Genomic DNA, 25,681 nt, shown 5'->3' with positions numbered 1-25,681 from the left:
TCCTGGCAATGCTCAGGGGAACCTATGGGATGCTGGGAATCGAATCTGGGTCGGCTGCGTGCAAGGCAAACACCCTACCCGCTGTGCTATTGCTCCAGCCCCAAGGTTTTTGTTTTTAATTAAAAAAAAATTTTTTTTTGATTTTGGGGTTATACTTGGCAATACTCAGGGGTTACTGCTGGCTCTGTGCTCAGGAATCCCTCCTGGCAGTGCTCTGGGAACCAGACTGGACGCAGATCAAACCCACGTCATCCGCATCCAAGGCCAACACCCTACCCGCTTGTGCTATCAGCCTGGCCCCAACCCATGTTCTTTATTGGCACCTGCCGCCTTATTTTCACCGGGACTCCCTAGACTCAGGGTAGCAGAAGTCCAAGTCCGTTAACCGCAAGTCCACTCCAGACGGGCGCGGAGGCTGTAGGGAAGATGCTCCGCCCACGCTCTCACGCCCAGAGCCTGCGGGACGTCATCCCGCGACTTCCGCTGGGGAGGGCGCCCGCCCCCTTGGCCGCTCTCTTCCTGCCCGGGCTCCACGTGGGCCGAAACTCCCAGGGAGCCGGGGGAGGGTCCCGCGGGCGGGGGCCCGTCCCGGACACGCGGAGAGGTGAGTGGCGGCCCGAGCGCCGCTGGGTGTAGAGCGGAGACCGCAGGGGCTGCGGGGCGGGGGAGCCGAGTGATGCTGGGGGCGGAGGGCTGGACCACTCGCCCCGGCGGGCCCGGCCCCTGCGTGCCCCCCCACCCCCGCGCGCAGGGCCGCGAGCGGACCGGACTGAGCGCAGCTTGGAGCCGGCAGGCGGGCAGCGATCGCCGGCCGAGGGGCGGGGGGCAGAGACTGGGCAGGTTTATTTCCGGGCGCCGCCTCACCCCTAGCGAGGTCTGGCTCGAGCTGTTTCTGGGGGGGGGGGGGTCTCAGCCGGGCTTGAGGGTCTCTTGGGCGCCGAGGGGGCAAGACCAAAGTGGTTTCTCTGCGGAGGAGGGCACAGAGGCTCTTGGGCTGGAGGAAGGTGGGAGAGCGTGGTTAGTCGCATTCCTCCGTGCACAGGGGCGGACGGGGTGCAGCCTGCGGGTACACCCTGCGCGCGGGGAGCGGGGTGAGAGCTGACCTTACATCCCGGAGGTTTGGGCTGTGCAGAAGGGGCCGGCGAGCTCTCTGCTAACTGCTTCTGGTGGCAAGAAGAATGTCGCTTTTTTTTTTTTCCCCTTCTTTTTGGGTCACATAACCCTGGCGATGCTCATGGGTTAGTCCCGGCCCTGCACTCAGGAATTACCCCTGACGGTGCTTAGGGGACCCTGTGGGATGCTGGGAATCGAACCCAGGTGGGCAGCATACAAGGCAAACGCCCTACCCGCTGTGCTATTGCTTCAGCCCAGAATGTTGCATTGTTAGGGGTGGTTCCCTGGGGGGGGTCAGTTTGGCAGCTGGGAGTAAGGAGCAATTGTGGAAGGTCGATCTGGAGATTTCCCTCACAGGTTCCTGGATGAATTTCGGCAGGCTGGGTGCTAAGAGAAGAAAAATCTAGCAGATACTGAGCGAAAAGATATCCTTACTAAAATTAATGGCCCTGCGGGTGGGGGCATAATCCAGTCTATTAGGCTTATTAAACTCTTATTTTATTTTGTTACTTATTTAGCTTTTAAAAAAATTTTTTGGATCACACCTAGAGATCTCAGGAGTTACTCCTCGCTCTGCACTCAGGAATTTTTGGGTCACACCCAGCGATGCACAGGGGTTACTCCTGGCTCTGCACTTGAGAATTACTCCTGAGGGTGCTCAGGGGACCGTCCGGGATGCCAGGGGATTGAGCCCAGGTCAGCTGTGTGCAAAGCAAACGCCCGCCCTGCTGTGCTATAGCTCCGGCCCCTTAAACCCTACTTCAATCAAGCCCATTAGAATACATTTGTTCAGTGACATTGTAGGACTACAGTTTGATTTCTACAGAGGGCAAGGTACAAAAACATAGTTTTCTCTCCATCATCACTTTAAGTTTGCCAGAGGGCTTAGCAAACCTAGCTTATTCTTTTAAATAAACACAGCAAGAATGGAGAACTCTCCATTTAGGATACCCTGTTATTTACTGAGAGGTCCTGGAGCTTAGCTAAAGACAGGAGATAGAGCAATAATGCCATTAATGTTTACCTCTCACCTCAGAGTTACCTGGGCTTAGCCATTGTGAAGATGTAAAGATCAGGTTCTTGCGGAATATCTGTTCCTGTTATTTAGGCCAGTCCCTTTAATTGTTTTTCTGTCTGCATGAGGCGTAGACCCTATGACAGAGAGGAAAGACTTTTTTTCTGGATTTATCCAAATCAACATAGTTCCAGGAAGTATGAAAAACATACTGAAGATGAAAAGAGAGAAAAGCAAATTTTTCACTTTGTTTGCTTGTGGGACCTTGTCAAAAGAAGCATTAAGATCTGTAGAGATAGGGGCTGGAGCACTAGCACAGCGCGGAGGGTGTTTGCCTCCATACGGCCAACCCGGGTTTGATTCCCAGCATCCCATAGGGTCTCCTGAGCACCGCCAGGAGTAATTCCCAAGTGCAGAGTCAGGAGTAACCCCTGTGCATCGCCAGGTGTGACCCAAAAAGCAAAAAAACAAAAGATCTATAGAGATAGAGATAGATTATACAGTTTACCAACATCATGTCTAACTCATTTGGTTCCAGGTGGAAAGTCTTGATCTCCAATTACCTAAGAGCACTGTAACAGGAGTCCAGCATTAAGATTTGTATAGATAGAGAATAGAGTTTAACTGTCATCACTGTCATCCTGTTGCTCATCGATTTGCTTAAGCAGGCACCAGTAACATCTCCATTGTGAGACTTCTTGTTACTGTATTTGGCATATCTAATAGCGATAGCACAGTGGGTAAAGCATTTGCCTTGCACACAGTCGACCTGAGTTCCATTCCTCTGCCCCTCTCGGAAAGCCCGGCAAGCTACCACGCCCACCCGGTAGAGCCTGGCAAGCTACCCGTGATGTTTTTGCTATTCGATATTTGATAGAATTTACCAGTTTGTCTAATTCATTAAGTCCCATGTGGAAAACCTTGATCTCCAGTTACCTAAGAGCACTGTAATAGGAGTCTAGCATTCTGTAGAGTTTAACATCTTGTCTAATTCATTTAGTCCCATGTGGAAAACCTTGATCGCCAATTCTAAGAGCACTGTAACAGGAGCCCAGCATTAAGATAAGAGCAGAGTTTAATATATCTTACTCATTTAATCCCATGTTAACCTTGATTTCCAATTACCTAAGAGCACTGTAACAGGAGTTCAGGTCACCGAATATCTTCTCCATAGATTTTACCAAAAAGGTACTAGAACAATTCTGCAGATATAATTTAAAGTTTCTTATAACAATACTGTTTGATCATAGTTTCTTTCCTTAAAACATGACCTCAAAGTTTCTACACATTCCTTTACATTCATTCTGTCCTGTAACTTCTTTCATTTCAAAAACAGTTTCACTTCAATAGGATTCCTTCCCCCCATGATGATATCATTATCTTTCTTACATAAAATATACATCTACACTGCTTATAGTCACATCCTATAGGTTTTAACTTCTTTATCTTACTAAACTTTAATACAGTTTGATCTCCAAAAAGAATTTGGAAACAAGTTGCTAATCATTACCTCATTTAGCATGACAAAACTGTACTCAGCTGGAGTGATAGCACAGCAGGTAGGGCATTTACCTTGCACACTGCCGACCCTGGTTCGATTCCCAGCATCCCATATGTTCCCTGAGCACTGCCAGGAGTGATTTCTGAGTGCAAAGCTAGTAGTAACCCCTGAGCATCGCTGGGTGTGACCCAAAAAAGCAAAACAACCTAAAAAACAAAAAACAAAACTGTACTCTGCGGTACTATTTCAAAAGCATTTAATCAATTCTATAGATACTCAAAAGATTTACAATACTCACAATTGAGGATCTTATATTACTCTTGGCGAAAGTTCACTTCATATTAGGAACTAACCAGACAATATATACGAACAAGTTTTATCTTTAGAATTCTGAATTCTAGGAAAATAGATGTAAAGGGGTTAAAATATAAAGATTACCACAAAACAGTAAGGACTTCATACCTCTCCGTAAAGCTCTCTTAAGGTCAGGTCAAGGTGACAAAGCTTACATTAAATAATGTTATCTTGATAGTAGCGTGCACTTTCATGTTAGTGTGGACTAACAGTATAGTCTGAAGAAGTTGACTAGTTATTCTCTGCATCTTTGACCCAATTATCCATATTCAGAAGTTACTATTTTAAGGGTCTGTACTTAGCAGCTTTAATGGCTCGCTGCCCCCTCCCCCACTACACACACGCGCGCACATACACACACACACACACACACACACACTTCAGTAAGAAGTTGTGAGACTGGTCTAGAATTCCAGGAGGAGAGCCTGGTTATCTTTATTTATTTATTTATTTGCTTTTTGGGGTCACACCTGGCAATGCCCGTGGCTACTCCTGGCTCTGCACTCAGGAATCACCCCTGGCAGTGCTCAGGGGACCATATGGGATGCTGGGAATTGAACCCGGGTCAGCCGCATGCAAGGCAAATGTGCTGTTGCTCCAGCCCTGAGCCTGGTTATCTTTAAAACTTTTACCGAGAGACAATGCTGTGGCTTCAGACTATCAGGCCAACATCTGAAATTACTCCACTTTTAACTCTTTGCTAAGTTGCTCTAGAAATTTAATTTACCAAGACTTTCAGAGATCAGATAAAAGACTGGTAGGATAAAAGTTTTACAGCCAATTTTATAAGTCTAGAAACTCATGTTTTAAACTAAACCATTACTCTTTGAACCTGCTTTTATGTACCACAATTATTTCAGCTCACAAAATTTTCTAGGTCAGGTATTCTAATAATCCAGTGCAGATACCAAACAAATATGTACATGTAGACATACCCGCATAATAAAACTATTGAGTCATCAATTTTTTTTATAATTTTAAAATTTTATTTTCATAAAGTTCACATTAATTGATTACATTTCAACCCCAATCCCACCACCATTACACCTTCCCACCACCATTACACCTTCCCGTCACCATTATTTCGAATTTTTCCCCCACCACTCAAGCCTGCCTGCCACAGGCAGATGCTAGATAATTTATTTTCTATTGCTTATTATGAGTATCAGGAGAGGTCGAGCGCCTGCAAAAGTGGTTGCGTACTTCTGGAATTCTAAAATTGTAAATGAATGGGGTCAGGAGACAGCTCTGCAGAGAGCTAATCCATTCCATTTGTGAGTCTGGATCGTGGCCGTTAATGCGCTTAAATGGCAGTTTGTGGGCCTGACAGTCAGGACCCTGAGGGGCAGAGAGATGAGAAACTCCCTGCCCGCCACCCTCCCCGCCCCCCGCTGCCATGTGACCTGGAGTCTTCAGTCCCTGGTCCCTCCAACTTGGGTTCTCTGGAAGTTTGTGGCCACCGGGGGTTCGTTTGGGATGGGCGGAGAGGGGACCCCCGCTCCGTCCGAGGTGTCCCAGTGAAATCGGCTCGGCAAGGGGTCTGGAGAAATCTCTGGGGAGCTGCTGTCTTCCAGAATAATCGCTGAGTCTCTGGATCGTTAAGTGCCGTGGATGCACTTAAATGGCACTCGGAAGCACGAAGCATCAATTTTTATGAAACATGAGAAAGTCACCTTTGACTTAATCTCAATAGTTTCTCTGTACCTTAGTCATTTCAGATCTTGAGCTTTTTACACCAGTTCTTTTAACAATTCCACACAGAAAAATACAACCGTATGCTTTCAGACACAGGAAAAAGGCCCTTGGTGCTTATCAAGCTTAGAGATCAGCATAAGAAAACACTTGAACTGCTAATGTTTACGAAAACATGAGAACACTTTCTTTGATTTAATTTTGATAGCTCCTATACCTGTGTTATTTGTAAAACAGCTTAATTTCTTATCGAAATGATCTCTTCACTGCCTCACCAAGCTCTTAGCTCTCTTCTGCTTTGGCTCTGGCCCTTTCTAAACAGTTCGGATCCTGGGCTGAGAGGATTTCAGGGATCAGTGAAGTCAGTGCCCCCATGTGGCTTCTGTGAGGCGGGGAGGAGACAGATGGTCACTTCCTCCAAGCCACCTGTGCCACCCAGGGTTTTCGGTTCTTGTCTCGCCTCGCAGAGAAGAATTCCCGGAGTAGACGAGCTGTGAAGTAAGGCCATATTTTATTTGGGGAGTTTTAGGAGGGGAGGAGGGAGAGAAAGAGAGTAACATGTTCAAGAGAGAACACAGGCTCCTCCAGCAGTGGGGACAGCCCCTGCACACATCCCCACATTAGACACGGAAGCATGAAGGTACGTATCTCAGGAGGGGAGACACGGGTGGCACGTGTGCTTGGCCACATAGACACAAGCAGCACAATGACTCGGGAAGCATATGTGTGTGCGTTCTTTGTTCAAGGCGGCTCTTAGAGGGTTTTCCCAAGCTGCCCCCACTCGGGGCTTCTAGCTAGGGACAGGTCCCTAGCGAGGGAGGTTGCCGAGGGGGTAGAGTCGGGAGTGGTCCATGGCCTTCTTGGAAATTCCTTTGCTGGGTTTTTGTTCCCTGGAGCTCCTTGCGGGAGTGGGGGGAGATCTAGACTTCTCTAGGTATGTTACTGGTGCCAGGAGAAAGTCTTACCAGCTCTTAGTTCCTATTTTCTGCAAAGTTGATTCTTCGCAACTTCAGGGCTATTGATATCGTTATTTCCCAGGAAATTCATTGCCATTGCCTTGGGGGTGAGGGGGAAAAGTTGGGGAGGGGGGGTGGTGGCGTCCCTATCCACCTGCCTGCTTACTTCAGGAGCCCTTTAACCTTTTCCAGTAAGATCTAGACTGAGAATTTCAGTTTCTCCTTGTGCCCGACGCTCAGTTTAGTGGCCTTTCAGTTGAATCCTGTTCCAGCAAGGTTCAAAACACCTAAGCTTTCAACCTGGCTCTGGCCTTCCAGTGTGACACAGATAAGCAGACAATTGACTATAGTCAGATGGGTCACACACACACGCACACACACACACACACACACACCAGGCCACACACACAGACACACACCAGGCCCCCCCCCCCACACACACACACACATGCCAGGCCTCGGTTTCTGTATCTTCAAAGGGGGTTCGGCCTTCCTTCTTCTGGGCTGGGGACTGACTTCTCTTCATCCTGTGCAGGTTTGATTTTGTCCCTAGACTCGCTGGGTTCCTGGTTTCCTGGTCTGCTTCAGGGCAGCTGCAGCTGTGAGACTGCAGCAGGAGCCGGTAGCACCCGGCGTCTAAGGTGGGCCTAGTAAGGTGGGCCCAGTGGGGAGAAAGTTGGGGGAGGAGACCTCAGTGGGGGGGAAGGAGGAGCCTTGGGCCTTGGAGCCGCAGGTGATGGAGGCGTTGAAGGGGGAAGGGACCCCGTACCGGGAGAGGGCGAAGGATGAAGCCTGGGTGGGCGGGGCTTCTCCAGGGCAGGGAGCAGAATGGGGGTGCGGGAGCTGAGAGCGCGCCTGCACGGGCAGGACTCAGAGCTCTCGGGACCGCTGGTGGGGAGGAAACCAGAGTGTGTTTGAGGAGGGGCAGCCCGAGGGTGGCTTTGCTTGAGTTGGAGAAGCGAGGAGGCTGTTCCCGTAAGTGCCCCTCGCAGAGTCCCCGGAATCAACCCGGGCTACGGTAATAGTACTGAGTGAAATTGGGTGATGTCTGTTCACTTAACGGGGATTGCTGCTGTGGGGTGCTGCTGAGTGGTTTTGTTTATTTGCTTGTTTGGTTTGGGGGCCACACCAGTGGTGATTAGGGCTTACTCCTGGCTCTGTGCTCCAAGATCATGCCCAGCGGCCTTTGGGAACCCCTCTATGGTGAGGGGATTGAACCCAGGTGTGCCCCGTGCAAGGCAAGCTCCTTACCACTGCACTCTCACTCCAGCCCCAGTGATTTCTTTCTGGAAAAGGGGCGGTAGGTTGACTGTCTTTGGAAGCCGTGTACCCGGGTCTCGGGTGAGAGGTGTGTATGTGTGGGAAGATGGGTTGAGTTCAGGTGCTGCAGGGCCTGGGACTGGTTGGGAGGGGATGGGCATGTCTCGGTCCATAGACTGAGCGGGGGCGGGGCAGGCCTGGGCATCAGTGATCACTTTCCAAGAAGCTGTCCTTTATGGGGCTGGAGTGATAGCACAGTGGGTAGGGTGTTTGCCTTGCACATGGCCAACCCAGGTTCGATCCCCAGCATCCCATATGGTCCCCTGAGCACTGCCAGGGGTAATTCCTGAGTGCAGAGCCAGGAGCAACCCCTGTGCATTGATTGCTGGGTATGACCCAGAACCAAAAAAAAAAAAAAAAAAAGAAAAGAAAAAGAAAAAGAAAAAAGAAGGTGTCCTTTACAGGGCTGGAGGGAGCTTCCAAAACCCTGGAAGCCTGGGTGTACAGCAGCAGTAGGAGCTGCAGGGAGCGGGAGGGTGGGTGTGTGGGCTGCATTCCGGTCCCAGCTCTCCCAAGAAGCGTCCTGGGTGAGGTTATTACCATGTGTGACATTCAGGTTGTGCATCTGTGAGTGAACGTGTGGGATGTGTTCAGTGGTCAAGAGCCGCCTCCCCGGCAGAGAACGAAGAGTGGGGGGGGGGGGGATCACGGACAGATGGTCAGAATGGCCCATTCCATTCCAGGGTGAATAGCCTTTGCTCAGAATCGGACAGGTTGAGTACAGGACTGCACGGTGTGGTTGATTATTACAGAGGTGAGGCGTTTGACAGAGGCGCGTCTCCTGGGGCAGTTGGCTCAAGGAGATGCTGTCTCTCCCAGGAGCATCTCATTGCTTTTCCCTTTCTCTTGCTACTGCTGCTGGTTAGACAATTAAGTTTGCTTCTTATTAATTTGCAGTCATTTGGATAAACACAGTAAGACATAAAGATTCCAAAACTTCGTTGTCTGGACTCGGGAAAAGCTTTGACCTTAAATCCCAGAGCAATTCTCAGGTCGGTTTAGCTTTTCCTACCCCTTGGATATTTCCCGCCTCTTAGAACAGCTTTCACCAAGACTGTGCTTCATGCTCTCCAGACTGTCCCATTTTGATGCCGGGGTAGCTTTGCTGCTTGCCTCACGTCCACCCTGAGGTCCCTTGGTGGAGCCCCCCACCCTTGGGAGAAGTTAGAACTATGGCAACCAAAGCCTGAGTCAGGTAAATATGAGGTTGTCCAGGGGTAAATATATTTCAGTCAGTCACCTCCCAGGTCTCGGGAGCACAGCACTAATGGCCTTCCTGTGTTAAAGCAAAGAAGACTGCTCTATAGTAAACTATCAGAAGGTTATAGGGGAAGGAGAAAATTGTAATTTCACTACAGGTACAAAGTCCAGCGTTACTAGAAGGTTTGACCTTATAAGTAACCAGGCCTGACTTGGGGAATTTTGTAGCCAGCAGAATGAGAGGTAAAGCACAAAGGCAAGGTTAAAGATAAACTCGGGGGGCTGGAGTGATAGCACAGCGGGTAGGGCGTTTGCCTTGTACTCGGCCGACCAGGGTTCTATTCCCACCATCCCATATGGTCCCCTGAGCACTGCCAGGAGTGATTCCTGAGTGCAGAGCCAGGAGTAACCCCTGTGCATCTCCAGGTGTGACCCAAAAAGCAAAAAAAAAAAAAAGATGAACTCAGGTGACTAGGAATGAATGTCCAGTGAGCACTGTAAGCTTCTGGGGGGAGGGAAAGGGGCAGTTCACTGCAGCCTGAAACACTTAGGGTTAATTAATATCCAACATGCATCTGTAACATGAGCACATTACTGACTGGAGGATGCTCCAGGGAACCCTTGAGTGCATGTGGGCCATTTCTTCCTGCGTGCAGGCCGTGTTTGTAGTATTTTCTGGAGCCTCTTCAGGACAAGTGCCTGGACCCTCAGGCCTCTTCATGTCCCTGCCTGGCACCCTGGTTGGCTTTTCTGGAGTTTTATAGAAGACCTGGTTTCTAGGGCCCTAGGAGGAGTGTTCTAGGAAGACTGTTTGGGATCTCAGTGAGAGCTCTGTTTTCCTTGGAAGCTCCATCTGTTCCGAAGCATCCGGGTGAGTGGCCCTGTGCTCAGGAATCCATCTGGAAGGCCACCCTGTGAACTGTGACCTCTGGCCTTGGAAGGCCAGGAAGGGCGAGCCTGACTGGGTATGACCCAGACGTGGTTCTTGCTTCTCACAGGGTAAATATGGCTTCGTTGTGGCCACGTATTCTAAAATTGTTGGGTACTGGGTGACAGCACAAGTTTTGAACTGGTTCCTGTAGACGAGGGCTAGGCAATGGCTTGGAACGTTCCTCATTGCAGGGGTCCTAGGATGTATCGGAACTACTGTTGAGCCTGTATTTTCCCTCAGAAACACACTTACTTTGTTGGTCTCAGTTATTTCTAGTCCAACCTCTTTCCAACCTAGTCTGTTATACATCTGGAGAGAGAATCCAGATGGCAGAACACAGGCCTAATTTGTATGCTGTTGAAACATTCTATTTATGCCTTGTTTATTAAATTTGTCATGTAATTCTAGACTTCCCACATAGTTTTTTTTTTTTTTTTTGGTTTTTGGGTCACACCCAGTGATGCACAGGGGTTACTCCTGGCTCTGCACTCAGGAATTACCCCTGGTGGTGCTTGGGGGACCATATGGGATGCTGGGAATCAACCCGGGTCGGCCGAGTACAAGGCAAACACCCTCCCCGCTGTGCTATTGCTCCAGCCCCTACCCACATAGTTTTTTAATAATGTATTTCTTTCGGGGACTTAGATGCATTAGTTACCTTTCCCATGTAGCTAACCAAATAAAATTTGCTACCTTAAGAATTAATAAGACAGCTGGATGACAGTACAGTGGGTAGGGCGCTTACCTTGCATGCAGTGAACCTAGTTTGATCCGCAGCACCCACATAAGGGTTCCCTAAGTGTGCCAGGCATGATCCCCGAGCACAGAGCCAGGAGTAAGGGCTGGAGTGGTAGCACGGCGGGTAGGGCGTTTGCCTTGCACGTGGCCGACCCGGATTCGATTCCCAGCATCCAGGGGTAATTCCTGAATGCTGACCCCCTTTCAATCCCTGTCACCCTGTGTGGTCCCCTGAGCCCTGCCAGGGGTGATCCCCGAGCACTTTGCCAGGAGTAAGTCCTGAGCACCGTCATGTTTGCCCCCCAAAAGAAAACAAAAAATTATTCTTTCTTCATTCGTTTATTTTAGACTTTGAGCCTCAGCTGGCAGCACTCAGAACTTACTCTGGTGCTATGCTCAGTGATACTGACTAGAGCGATAGCACAGCGGTAGGGGGTTTGCCTTGCACACAGCCAACCCAGGTTCGATTCCTCCGTCCCTCTCGGAGAGCCCAGCAAGCTACCGAGAGTATCCCGCCTGCATGGCAGAGCCTGGCAAGCTCCCCGTGGCATATTTGATGTGTCAAAAACAGTAACAGGAAGTCTCACAATGGAGACAAGCGGTGCCCGCTCGAGCAAATTGAAGAACTACGGGACGACAGTGCTACAGCTGTGCTCAGATCAGTCCTTATGATAGTTGGGACTTCATGTGGTGCTGAGTCGGGTGCATGTAAGACAGGCACCCCACCCACTGTACTACCTCTGTGGCCCCTCATCGTGTCAAAAAGTGGGGCCAGAGAGGATGGTAGGTAGGGCACTCGTCTTGCTCCCAGCTGACCCGGGTTTGGTCCCCAGCACTCGGTACGGTCCCTCAAGCCCTGTCAGGCGTAGTCTCTTTTTCCCCCTGGGGTGGGGCACACCCAGTCTTCTCCGGAGCGTCTCCTGGCTCTGCACTCAGGAATCGCTCCTGGCCCTGCGGGGCACTGGGGAGAAACCTGGGTTGGCCGCACGCGAGGCCAAAGCCCGCCCCGTTGCACCCGTCACCCGGCTCAGATGCTCTCTCTGAGCACAGAGCCAGGAGCAGGGAGCCCTGCGCAGGGCCAGCTGTGACCCAGACGAAGCAAAACAAACGGAAAGTTCACATTGTTGGGTGCTTTCCCTTTCTGGAACTCTGTAAGTTTGGCAAACTGTTTTCTAGGTTTTTTTTTTTCCCTCCCATTGGGGTGAGGATTGAAGTGAAGCATTTATTTTAGCAAGCGAGAGTCGCAGGCGCTCCTGCAAGTATGGGGTTGAGAGTCCAGGGGCCATCTGCTGGCCACCTTGGTCGTTTCTCCTTGTACTTCACACCTTTCACTCCCCCACCCCCTCCCAGCCTTCTCCCCAGCGGGCAGGGGCTTCTGGATGCTGAGATTCTTACCATCGCTGATGTTTCTCGGGGTTGCCATAACAACTGTCTATGGCCATGCTGGTGGGTTTACACCGTAAAACGGTGGTCAGGGTCTTATGTCTGGCCGGCCCCTCATGCCGAGCAGTTAGCTGGCTTGCAGGGCTGTTCTAAGCCGTGTGATGTGCAGGGCTTATCTGCACAGGGGTCTGCAACCCACACTCCCCCGGGTCCTTGCTTGATAGGCTTAACCCATCAGGCCAGTCTGGGCGAACACCCTAAAAGAGAAGATCTTCCAGGGGGACAGAAAACTGGGTCACGTTTTCTCCCTGCCATGACTTAGCGCCCGTGGACCCTCTGAGCACTCTGAGCGCCCGTGGGCCCTTCCTGCCAGGCACTCTGTTAGCACTGGCCGCCGTGCTCCATTTATTTGATGTTCTCGAACCTCGTCCAGACTGTTTGCTCTGAACTACCCAGCACAACTATTTCGACAACTAGCTTTGATGATTTTTTTAAAAAATAACTCCTTAGTCTCTTTCCTGGGTGTTTTTGTTTGCTTGTTTGTTTTTGTATCCCCTCCACCCCCACTACTTGGATTCCAGAGATACATTACTTTCATACATTCTGTTAATGGCACTTACGGCGACGGTGTGATTTATCTAGTTTTCTGTCTTCATTGTTTCCCGTATACCTGGAGGTGCTCTGGCATTGCCGATGATCAGACCAGGGCTCCTGCATGTAAATCGTAAGCACTTGCCCTTCCTTCCTCATCCACTAATCTGTTTCTTCTGAAATCTCCTCTTTTGGGAACTTTTAGATTTTTTTAATATTTTGTAATTTATTTATTTCTTGTTTGGGGGTCACTCCTGGCAGTGCGCAGGGCTTTTTTTTTTTTTCCAAATTGAATCACTGTGAGATACAGTTACTGTCACTGTCACTGTCATCCCATTGTTCATTGATTTGCTCGAGCGGGCACCAGTAACGTCTCCAAGTGAGATTTGTCGTTACTATTTTTGGCATATAGAATACGTCACGGGTAGTTTGCCAGGCTCTGCCATGCGGGCAAGATACTCTCGGTAACTTGCCGGGCTCTCTGATAGGGGCAAAGGAATCGAACCTCGGTCAGCCTCATGCACAGCAAACGCCCTACACACTTTGCTATTGCTCCAGCCCATGAGATACAGTTACAAAGCTTTTATGTTTGAGTTTCAGTCATACAGTGATCAAACACCCATCCCTCCACCAGTGCACATTTTCCACCACCAAAGCCACTAATGTCCCCAGATTCCCCCTCCAAACCATCCCAGTCCTCACCTGGCCTCTGTGGCAGACAGTTTTCCCCATACTCTCTACTTTTGGGCATTATAGTTTGCTCGGATTTTCCCACCACCATTCAAGCCTGCCTGCCGGGGGCAAACACTAGATCATTTCTTTTCTGTTGCTTATTATGAATATCATGAGAGGCTGCTTCTGGAATTCTAGATTGTAAATGGTTGGGTCCAGAGACATCTCTGTAGGGCACTGACCCATGTTGGGATTCATTTGGGACTCTCTGGACCAAGGCTGTTGGTGCACTGAGATGGTGCCCAGAGGCAGATTGTGGGCGTGACAGCCAGGACCCCCAGCTGGGCAGGGGGAGGGATGGCCCGACTCCTGTCTGCTGCCATGGTGCTCAGGGCTGACTCCTGGCTCTGTGCTCAGGGATCCGTCCTGGAAGGACTGAACCCAGACCTGTTGCATGCAAGGCAACAGATGTTCTACCTGATGTATTGTCACTCTGGTCCTGTTTCACTTATGTGTTTACTTTTAAAATTCTAATTTTTATTGAAGCATAGTGATTTATAACATTGTATAATAATTATTTCTCACTGTATTTCTTTTTCTTTTCTCCTGTGTGGAGATCTGGGACTGCCGTGCTGTTTGTGTATATCTCAGAAATCAAAGAATTGGATAAGATCGGCTAGAATAAATCCCAGAGACAAAGGGACTCTTTTCTTATGACCAGGAAGCGTACGATCTTGTGAACTCAGTGTTCATTTTCGTAACGGTTGGTAAAGCTGAATTATTTCCATTTCCATTATTTGGTATCTAGATGTCTTCCTTAGTGTTGCACAAACTGCAGCAGTTTTCTGGAAGCATTTTATGTCAGAATGCGACCGTTCCGAAGATGAGGAGGCAACGGCACAAGTTGGGCTAGATGCTGGGGTTGTGTGAGTGACCAGGGAGAGCAGGGCTAGTCAGGGGTCAGTGGTCCATGCTGGGTGGGCTGCATGCAAGGCAAGTGTCCTACCCACTGCACTAACTCTCTGGCCCCAGCATTAGCATTAAAATATTTCATACCTTAGAGAGAAGAAAAATTTTATTGTCATTTGTACCATTATTGTCATGTTGCCCCAGAAAATACATTTTTTTTTTTTTTGTGGGGCTGGAGTGATAGCACAGTGGGTAGGGTGTTTGCCTTGCACTTGGCCGACCCAGGTTCGATTTCCAGCATCCCATATGGTCCCCCAAGCACCACCAGGAGTAATTCCTGTGTGCAGAGCCAGGAGTAACCCCTGAGCATTGCCGAGTGTGACCCAAAAAGCAAAAAAAAAAAAAAAAAAGAAGAAAATACATTTTTGTGACTAATGTTGCCCCAGAAAATACATTTTTTCCTTTTAATGAAGTAGTAAATTTTCCTTTATTAAATCTCAGTCCTTGTGTACTTATTTATCAACAGAACATTTCTGCTTCTTATCAGCAGGTATTTATGTAATGAAAAGAAACTTTTATCACTGATCTGCAGGCTCAACCGACTGCTTTTTTATGAGCATTTTTATTGAAATTAAGTGACAAATTTTGTCAGACTCAGACATCTGGCAGTCCATTTTCTTGTAAATGAACAATTGAGCCCATCACATTTAATGACTATTTCTTGCCAGTAGCCAAAGTTGTGTTTTTGAGTGAAAATTAAGATTTTGAAAACCATATTTCCCACTGTGAGCAAAAAATACATTTTCTAGTAAATTTTTATTTTAAACTAAGCAACATTTATTTGTCTTTCACAAAGATTTTATATTGAGGACGTGACTGACCTGTGTCATTACCCCCCTACCCAGTCCTGAAACCAAAAATAACCGGTAAAGACCTCCATCTAGGACATCACAAAAAATGTTCAAGTGAAACTAAAAAGGGGGGCCAGGGAAGGAGACAGTGGGGGTTCTCAGACTGAACAAGATCCTCATAATTCATTCTAAACATTCGGTCCTGGCAGGAGTGCCAAATGGAAACCGCAGTCCTAGAATACAAGACACCCACTATAGTTTGCTTTACACACCTGTGTCCCAAGCCCACTCCCCACCCCCTGGTGCTTCCAGATTAATTATTTCTCAGCCTGACAAAGAGGCTTGTCTTTAATCCAGGAGACCGTCTTTAATCCAGCCTCTGTTGGGAGGCTGGTCTGTCTGGTAAACAGCAGCTGAGGTCTGCCAGACCAGCACCAGTAAAGGCCAGTCGACTGATGTCTACGTGATCGAGGGGCTCTTCGGGCTCATACTCTCTCTTCAGATGTTCTTTGTCCTTGCTCGAATTCATTCAGAGACCCAGGGTCAGCATGGACTGTGCCTTCTGGCCTCTGGGGAGGCTGTGCTGTAAAATGGGACAGGGTGGGACACAGTGCCAGATGCGATGTTTGCCCACCCGAGCACTGCACACCTCCTAGTGAGATTTTGTGGGTACTCCTGTAGAGTTGACTAGAGAAGGGTTGACAAAAGAATAAAACCCAAGTTGGCCTCCCACTACAAAAGGTATCACAATTGGCATTGTCTGCAGCCAGAGAGACAGTGCAGTGGGTAAGGGGTTTGCCTGGCACACGGCCAGGCCGGGTTTGACCCAGGCACTGCACAGTGTGTCCTGAGCATCACCGGGAGTGACCCCTGCATGCAAAGCACAAGTACACCCTGATCACCAAACAGAACAATTAACGTTCACTTTTGAATTTGTTTTTAATGAAAACCAAGAACTGCTGTTGAGGGTCAGCGTTAAGACTTTTCTTCCCAGAAATTCCAAAACAAAAACAAAACAATCAAATTATCTCTGAAAAATCACATTCGAAGTTATTTATTAATAAACATCTGGGAGACTATTTTCATTGTACATTATAGTCTTTTTGTTGATGCTGTTTCTTTGGGTCATACTCAGAGGTGCTTAAGGGCTATTCCAGATTTGGGACTTGGGGGATCACTCTTGAATTACAACATGCAAAGTATGTGCTTCAGCTCTTTGGGCTATCTCCCCAGCCTACACATAAAATTCTTAGAGAAGTACAAGTTCGCCAGAATTTCACATTGATGGAGTGAATACTTAGCAGGTTTCCCAGGCTCTTTTGATGATCCTGCACAGGTGGCTTTATTACCTAGAAATTTCATTGCCATGGGCCCCTCCCTGCCTGTGTGCCTGCTTACATCAGGGTCACACCCTGCAGTGCTTAGAGGTAACTCCTGGCTCTGTGCTCAGGAATCACTTCTGGCAGTGCTTGGGGGACTGTGTGGGGTGGTCAAACCCAGGATGACTGCTTGCAAGGCCGGTGCCCTACTTGCTGTACTCTCATCGTTCTCCCGGTTGATGGACGGAAGAATGGGTTGACCGAAGTACAGGTCAATGAGCTGAGGGCCGGTGACGATTTTATCGAAATCCAACAGTGCTGATATAGGGAAAGAGAACCTGCCCCGTGCTGGGTGAGGGGACAGGGACAGAAGGGGAAACGTTGCAGTAAAGGATTAGCAGATGGGGGAAGTAAGGCACAAAGGAGAAGTTAAACAGAAGCATCGGGGAATTGGAAACAGAAGGACGACCCAGTGTCGGCCCGAGCTGCTCGGGACTGTGCAGTGGCCGTGGCTCAGCAAACTCTGGGCAATGGCCCGGCAGTCACACAGTAGGGGGAGACTGCGCCCACTTTGGCGCTGCCCTCCCCATCTCCGGAGCCGTGAGAACTCCCAGAGGAGTGCTCCCCAGTTGCCTCCCCGGGCTGCCGGGGAGCAGTGCCAGCGGGGTCCAACACGCACTCCCCCTGCCCCCTCGTGTTTGTAATGCCACCGAATCTAGGGGACCGTTTGGGCTTTGTTTCACCTTTCTCTGCTTTAGGTATTTATACTCAATGTGTTAAATTATGTGGTATTGTTACTTGTTTCCTTGATTTTTTGGAGCCAAGTTACTCAGAACCATGTTGCTTAATCTCCAATTTTGAAGCCATGTCCATTTTGTAGTTGTTTATTTTTAGCTTCATACCATTGTGGCCAGAGAACATGTATAGTTTCTAGTGACACATGTATCTTCTGGTCTCGGACCCGTGCACTTAGACGTGCTCATTCCTTCCTTTCTTTTTTTTTTTTTTTCTTTTTGGGTCACACCTGGCGATGCACAGGGGTTATTCCTGGCTCTGCACTCAGGAATTACTCCTGGTGTTGCTCGGGGACCATATGGGATGCTGGGAATCGAACCCGGGTCGGCCGTGTTCAAGGCAAATGCCCTACCCACGGTATTATCGCTTCAGCCCCGTTCATTTATTTCTTTGGGATGGAAATATTTGTGTACGTTTATTAAGTCCAGCTCATCAGTCATTATACTTTTCCACTTTTGGGTCATACCCGGCGATCGAGGGTTTACTCCTGGCTTTGCAGCAGTCAGGAGTCACTCCTGGGAGTGCTCAGGGATTCTGGGGATCAAACCTGTGGTTAGAGTATTTCTAAGGTGACTCGTAATTGTCTTACAATAGAGAATACGAGTGTAGGATATCATGTACGAAGTAAAATAAAACATTTTATTTTTAAAATACTAAAATATTTCCCAGAACAACACTTTCCGGGGTTCCTCTTCCTGTGACCCAAACAAACGCCTCTGTCTGGGCACTGTGCCATTACAGGGGATGGTGCTGTTTGAGGACGTGGCTGTGGACTTCACCTGGGAAGAGTGGCAGCACCTGGACGGGGAGCAGAGGCGCCTGTACCGGGATGTGATGCTGGAGACATACAGCCACCTGGAGTCAGTGGGTGAGTGACGCTCCCAGCACTGCCTGCTCGGCTTCTTGGTAAATGGATGTACAGCTTCCTGGGAATTTAATCTGGACAGTTTTGTGCAAGGTTTTAGAAGGCCCTCTTAAAGTAAATAAATGCTATTTGTAGGACTGGAGTGATAGCACAGCGGGTAGGGCGTTTGCCTTGCATGCGGCCGACCCAGGTTCGATTCCTCCATCCCTCTCGGAGAGCCCGGCAAGCGACTGAGAGTATCACAGTCGCACAGCAGAGCCTGGCAAGCTCCCCATGGCGTATTCGATATGCCCAAAACAGTAACAACAAGTCTCACAGTGGAGACGTTACTGGTGCTCGTTCGAGCAAATCGATGAACAATGGGACGACAGTGCTACAGTGCTACAGAAAAACAAAAGCAAATTTAATATGACCATTTACGCTCTAATAAAAGATTCCTGTGACCCTTTTGGTTTGTTTTTGATATTCGTTTATTTTTATTACCTTAAAATAATTACGGTGTGGGCTGGAGCAATGTACAGCCAATAGGATGCTAGCCTTGCATGCTGCAGTCCCAGGTTCCATCCCTGGCATCCCATATGGTCTCCTGAGCACTGGCAGGAGTAACTGTTGAGTGCAGAGCTGGGGTTAAGTCCTGGGCATAGCTGGGGGTGGCCCCAAATCAAAAACAAGGAAAAAATTAAGTTGCGGTCATAAAGTTACAGAGGTGTTTGTTTATAGTATGGAGGCTTTACTACAAATCTACAGCGTCATTAAAATGCCCATGAAGCTCTACACTGTCCTTTTAAACGTACTGAATTACCATGAGATACACATGAGTTACAAAGTTATTCATGATTGGGTTTCGGTCATACAGTGTCCCGACACCGCCCCTTCACCAGTTTCCCACCGCCAATGTCCCCAGTTTCTCTTCTGCCCCCTCGCCAGCCTGCCTCGATGGCAAACAATCTGCCCACCACCACCATACCTCTCCCTCCCCCTTCCCTCATTTCAGCCCTCGGTTCATGTCCAGAGTTGGCCAACTATTGTCATAGTGGTCGCTTCTCTGTCCTGACAGAACCCCCACCCGCACTTTGGGCAAGCCTCCTACCATGGTCCTAGGGCCTCATTTCACATTACATACATTTCTTTGATCCTGCAAATGAATGTCCTCATTCTATGTCTCTCCTACCTGACTCAGTCAGCATGCTATTCTCCATGTCCATCTACATAAAAGCAAATTTCATGACTTCATTTTTCTGGTGGCTGTGCAGTATTTCACTGTGTAGATGCACCATAATTTTTTTATCCACTCACCTGTTTTCAGTCACTTGGGTTGTGGCTAGGGGAAAACCTGGGATCATGAAGACAGTTCTAACCTGGTCTAAGGCTAGGTATATAGTATATGGCTGTTTATATAGTATATACATACACGGTGTGTGTGTGTGTGTGTGTGTGTGTGTGTGTGTGTGTGTGTGTGTGTGTGTGTTATAGTATATAGACACGTAGATAGCATCTAGACGATCTACTGACTGGTGATTGATTGATTGACAAAGTTTATTCAGGATGAACAATGATCATATAGGAGCAGAAGAAATGCAGTATGTGTGGAATGTGCAGGACGAGAGGGCATGTGGTGAGGGGGAGCAAGGGGTCAGATTTATGGCTATGTGGGACAGAGTTGTACAAAGTCCCAGTGATCTTAAGCAGAGACAAAGTTGTATGACTTAGAGCTATCATAGGTACCAGCTTCCCACATTCTGAGCCCCAGCTGCTGGTATTTGTGAAATCATCAATATATTCTAATCTCCGGGGAATGCCGGATCCCTGGTGCCTGTCTCACCCCATGGCTAGGGCCCAGAACATTCCCTGAGACACTGCAGCCCAACTGGTTTGGGAGCTGTGCCAGCAAGAATTCCAACTAAAAGATATGTGTTGAGAGACACCGACATCTCCAGAGTGGATAAAAGCACAAGTGCGTATCTGATGTACAGATGTTGGGTCATTTCCCCAGAATGGGGAACCGCAACCAAAAGTTAGCAAATGCACATCTCTCAGGCAGACACATTAATATATTAATTGTAGACCCATTACTGTACAACCCTTAACAATTTCCCCAATATGATTTTTCAAAGACTTTGATCATTAGTTAGTCTGGCAAAATTCTTACTTAATTTTTCTTCAACAGGACATTCAGTCATCAAACCTGAATTGATTACTAGGCTGGAGCAAAGAACAGAGCGCTGGATGGTCAGTCCTCCCGTGCGGAACTTCTCAGGTCAGTCAGCGCAAACTGGACCGGGGAGCTGGAAAAAGGGAAAACTACAGAGTCTATTGTGCTGAGCAGTACAACAAACTTTGACACAAATTTTTACAGTTTTACACAAAATTACACAAATTTTTACAGAAGACTTAGCTAAGACTGGATAAAGTGTCTTTGAAGTTGATGAGAAGTGGAACAAGCTGCAGCAGCTTTTAAATTCTCAGATGCAAAAATATTTTTTTTTAGTTCTATCCAGAGTTTCCTGGTCCCGGTCCAGGTCATACTCACATAGAGAGATCTCAGTTTTATTCTATCTTTTTCCAAATCTGTTCCTTCTAGGACCCATTTGGCAGCTGTCTGGCAGCTACAGATAGGGACTCGGACCCTGTCTGCGTGGCCATGTGGCAGCTACACCCTTTCCAGTTATCCCTTGTCTCATCCCATTGAACCGTGTGAGCAAAGGGCTTAGCTCTGCGCTGAGTGTCTCAGATTCCCACTTCCCACAGTGTGGGGGTCTCCACTGTAGGAATTTTCAACTTCCTGCAGGTCCCTGACTTGGACACTACTTTGATACTGTCCAGCAGTCCCCATGATCTGGGCACACGAAGCTGATTCCAGTGCAGGATCTGTGACTGATGGCCAAAGTCATGGAATACGGCTGCTGACAGTGTAGACAACTTTATTCAGGGCGAACAGTGATTCTATAGGGGCAGGTGGGATTCTACAGGGACAGAACATGCGGGACGAGGGCAGGTGGTAAATGGAAGGCAAAGCTTAGGTTAATGGCTACCTGCAGACGATTGGTTTAAGCAGAAACAAAATTATTTGTCTAGATTTCATTGGAGTCAATATCCCACATTTCAAACCTGGCCACCAGTAATTGCTAATTATTAGTATATACTCATCTCCAGGAAATGTCATTCCCCCTGGCACCACTCTGTCACTCCCTGTCTGAGTCCTGGGAGTTTTCTCACAGGTCAACAGGTCCATTGTTTTTGGAGCTTTGCCATCAGGAACTCTAACAGAATTTAGTCTGTTAAGGTGGAAAATTGGCATGAGTCTGTATGTTAAATGGTGAAGTAAGATCCACAGAGAAATTTTCACTGAGAGAGGAAAAAAATGCAGGGTATTATTTAGGCGAATAAAGAAGTTCTCAGAAGGGGCCAGAGTACTAGTACAGTGGGTAGGGTGTTTGACTTGTATGTGGCCAACCTGGGCTCAATCCCCGACATCCCATATGGTCCTCCAAGCACTGTTGGGAGTAATCCCTGAGCACAGAGCCAGGAATAACCCCTGAGCATTGCTGGGTATGACCCCAAAAGAAAAACAAAGTTCTTAAAAGAAGCTTAAAATGAAAGACTCAGAAGGAACTTAAAGGAGGTTACCTGGGTAGAATTCCATTTGAAGATGATTATTTAACATATAGGCATAATATTCAGGTCCAAATATACTTTCTGTAGAAGGTTGGTATAAAATATAGAAGGCAATTAGCAAATTGTTAACTACTATGTTTTAAGGGAGACCTAGATTTGTTATTAATTATGGAAATTGAGATGCAGGGACTTGTCTGATAGAAAAAGCATCATAAAATTTTAATATGCAGAGAACACTGTTAATTGTTCCTCATTGAAGTATACTGTCTGGGACATCTCAGGAGAAATATGAGCTGTTGAATGTCACAGTCATAGAACAAAGGGTCTCTGAAAGTGAAGGCTCTGCTTTTAAGAGTATTTTGAAGTTATAGTTTTCATCTTAATTTGTAGAAGTCATTGTTCTAAAAGTTAAGGAAAAATTGGTCATCAAGTCACTGAAAAGTATATAGGTGACTTTGTCTAGTATGGAAAATAAGCTACTGATTCTTGAATAAGCCAAAGATCCCTCTAGTTAGACACTTTGAGCAAATAAAAATAAATAGATATAAAATTCATGTTCCTTCACATTAGTATCTTAATGACTGGTTGATAGTAATGCACTGCATCAATTTGTAGCAATCCAGAAAATCCTGCCACTTTTAAATGTAAGGTATTCTGAAAGAGTTAAACAAGATTTTCCAAGTTATTGTCAGATAGAATACAAAAAACAAAACAAAACATACAAATCAAATGATAAGTTAAAATCTCCCAAGATTACGAAGATCTACCTAGATTACATAATTTAAATTGCTAAATCTACCAAGATTACATAGATAATATGACCAAATATCTTCTTGTGATTCAGAAAGATAACGTGAAAAGGGAAAGATCATGATTTTACATTAGACTATGAAATACTTGGAACCAGAACAGCAGCATATAGGGCACCTACCTTGGATGTGGCTGACCTGGGTTCAGTTCCCAATATCCTGTGTGGTCCTCCAAGCACTACCTGGAGTAATTCCTGAGTGCAGAGCCAGGAGTAATCTCTGAGCATTGCTGGGGTGTAGCCCCAGCCCAAATTAGACTATTCAATATTTTAATTTTTACGAGATAAAAACAATGGTTACTCTTGTAAACATGCTTTGGAAGTAACTTCTTTTATCTACTCTATAAATCCATAATAATGATTATATAGGCTTTATAAAATGAACCTATCTCTTCTTTTAGATATACAATCAGAGGATGACTTGATTGAGCATAATTGGAAAGATCAATATAGATATTTCTGGCAAGATGGAAAGACCAAGAGGAAAGAAACAACAAAGGAGAGGATGGACTGCACAAACACTGATAATTTCAGCAGTACCCATATTCCAAAAGCAGAGGTGAATAAGGGAGTCTCTTCTCCCATGATGCCTGAGAAGCCTGAAGGTTATGAGAACACAGATCTGCGTATCGAGCATGATGAGGTGAATCTTGTACAGAAACTTGTGGACTACAGAAATTTCTATAAAATAACTAATATTGAACATCCAGAAATGTGTGCAGGTGGAAAACATGAATTTCCAATAGACAGTCACCTTTCAGAGTTCAATAACTATCAAAGAACACGCATTTTAGAGAAAAGGTATGCCTCTAAGGAATATGATAAAACTTTCTTCAAGCAGCAAAGACTCACTGAACATCAAAGAATCCCCACAGGAGAGGAATCCTATGAATGTATAGAATGTAGAAAATCTTTCTCAGGGGAGTCAGGCCTCATTCAACACCAAAGAATTTGCAAGGGAGAAAAATCCTGTGACTGTGAGGAGTGTAGGAAAACTTTTTCACAGGAGTCACACTGTACTCAACAGAAGAAAATTCACACAGGGGAGAAACCCTTTGAATATAATGAATGGAGGGAAACTTACTTTTATAACACATGCCTCATGAGACACCAAAGAATTCACATAGGAAATAAGCACTATATAGATCAAACATATAGGAAACCTTACTCAAAAAAGCCAAGTCTCAATCAACATGAGAGAATTCACACAGCAATAAAACCCTATGAGTGTAAAGAATGTAGGAAAACTTTCTCCTGGAAGTCACAACTCACTGAACATGAGAATATTCACACAGGAGTGAAACCATATGAATGTAAAGAATGTAGGAAAACTTTCTTCTGCAAGTTGCAACTCACTGAACATGAGAGAATTCATACAGGAGAGAAACCCTATGAATGTAAAGAATGTAGAAAAACTTTCTCAAAGAAGGCATACCTCACTAAACATGAGAGAATTCACACAGGAGTGAAACCCTACGAATGTAAAGAATGTGGAAAAACCTTCTCAAGCAAGCCTTCTCTCAACCACCATGAGAGACTTCACACAGGAGTGAAACCGTATGAATGTAAAGAATGTAGGAAAACTTTCTCCTGGAAGTTACAGCTCACTGAACATGAGAGAATTCACACAGGAGTGAAACCTTATGAATGTAAAGAATGTAGGAAAACTTTTTCTAGGAAGTCATCTCTCAATCATCATGAGAAAATTCACACAGAAGTGAAGCCCTATGAATGTGAAGAATGTGGGAAAACTTTCTCCTGGAAGTCACAACTCACTGAACATGAGAGAATTCACACAGGAGTGAAACCCTATGAATGTAAAGAATGTCAAAAATCTTTCTCAAAGAAGAAAAACCTAACTAAACATGAGACAGTTCACACAGGAGTGAGACCCTATGAATGTAAAGAATGTAAGAAAACTTTTTGCTTTAAGTCACAACTCGCTGATCATGAGAATATTCACACAGGAGTGAAACCCTATGAATGTAAAGAGTGTAGGAAAACTTTCTCAAAGAAGGCATACCTTACAAAACATGAGACAGTTCACAAAGGATCAAAACCGTATGCGTGTAAAGGGTGTAGGAAAACTTTCTCCTGGAAGTCACAACTCACTGAACATGAGAGAATTCACACAGGAATGAAACCATATGAATGTAAAGAATGTACAAAAACCTTCTCAAGAAAGTCATCTCTCAATAACCATGAGAGAATTCACACAGGAACGAAACCCTATGAATGTAAAGAATGTAGAGAAACTTTCTCCTGGAAGTCACAACTCACTGAACATGAGGGAATTCACAAAGGGGTGAATTCATAAGAAAACTTATGAATGTAAAGAATGTAGGAAAGCTTTCTCAAAAGAAGGCAAACCTCATTAAACATGAAAATTCACAGGAGTGAAACCCTATATAAAGAACATAGGAAAACTTTCTCCTGGGAGTCAAAATTCACCAAACATGAGGGAATTCACACAGGAGTGAAACCCTTGAAAAGAATGTGGAAAACTTTCTCAAAGAAGGCACACCTTAAGAATTCACTTAGGAGTGAAACCCTATGAATAAGGCAAAACTCACTAAACCTGAAAATAAAATATTATGGGACAGGGCCATTAAAGAATTTAGTCAGGGTAGAAACCCTCTGAATGTTAAGAATGTAGGAAAATTTCATCCTGGAAGTCACATTAATAAAACAGAGAATTCACACAGGAGAGAAACTTTATGAATATAAGGAACAAAAGAATACTTATCTAGAACTAAAATCTCAAAATATTTTATAAACACATAGAAGTGTAAATCAAGATTGCAGAAACTTGTTTCACTAAATCAAATTTTCTCTTTGAATAAACAGGTATTCTGCACCTTTCCTTATCTACTGTATGTATGCCGTGTAGTTCAGCTGTTACAAGGGAAAATAGGTATATATGAATGTTACTTCCTTAAGTGCCCACAGAAATAAAGATGGCATCGGTTCTCCCTAATTTTTTTGTTTGTGGTCCTAGAGAGCAGTTGAACCCCAGATTTGCCCTGTAATTCATAATAACACAACATGCATTT

General features: G+C 46.4%; 1 protein-coding gene across 1 annotated transcript; it reads left to right on the top strand.

The window, feature by feature from the left end:
- The first annotated feature begins 498 nt into the window (after positions 1–498).
- LOC101543172 (zinc finger protein 883-like) lies at positions 499–25,217 on the top strand. Its single transcript, XM_055129424.1, has 4 exons — positions 499–604; positions 18,082–18,208; positions 20,373–20,462; positions 23,030–25,217. Exons 2-4 carry the CDS (start codon positions 18,085–18,087, stop codon positions 24,943–24,945), a joined length of 2,130 nt encoding a protein of 709 aa, XP_054985399.1. The 5' UTR covers positions 499–604; positions 18,082–18,084; the 3' UTR covers positions 24,946–25,217.
- Positions 25,218–25,681: the final 464 nt, after the last annotated feature.

The sequence above is a fragment of the Sorex araneus genome, chromosome 2, assembly GCF_027595985.1.
Source record: "Sorex araneus isolate mSorAra2 chromosome 2, mSorAra2.pri, whole genome shotgun sequence".
Classification (NCBI taxonomy): domain Eukaryota; kingdom Metazoa; phylum Chordata; class Mammalia; order Eulipotyphla; family Soricidae; genus Sorex; species Sorex araneus.
Note: the sequence above shows the minus strand (reverse complement) of the source record. Positions and strands in the feature narration are given on the sequence as shown.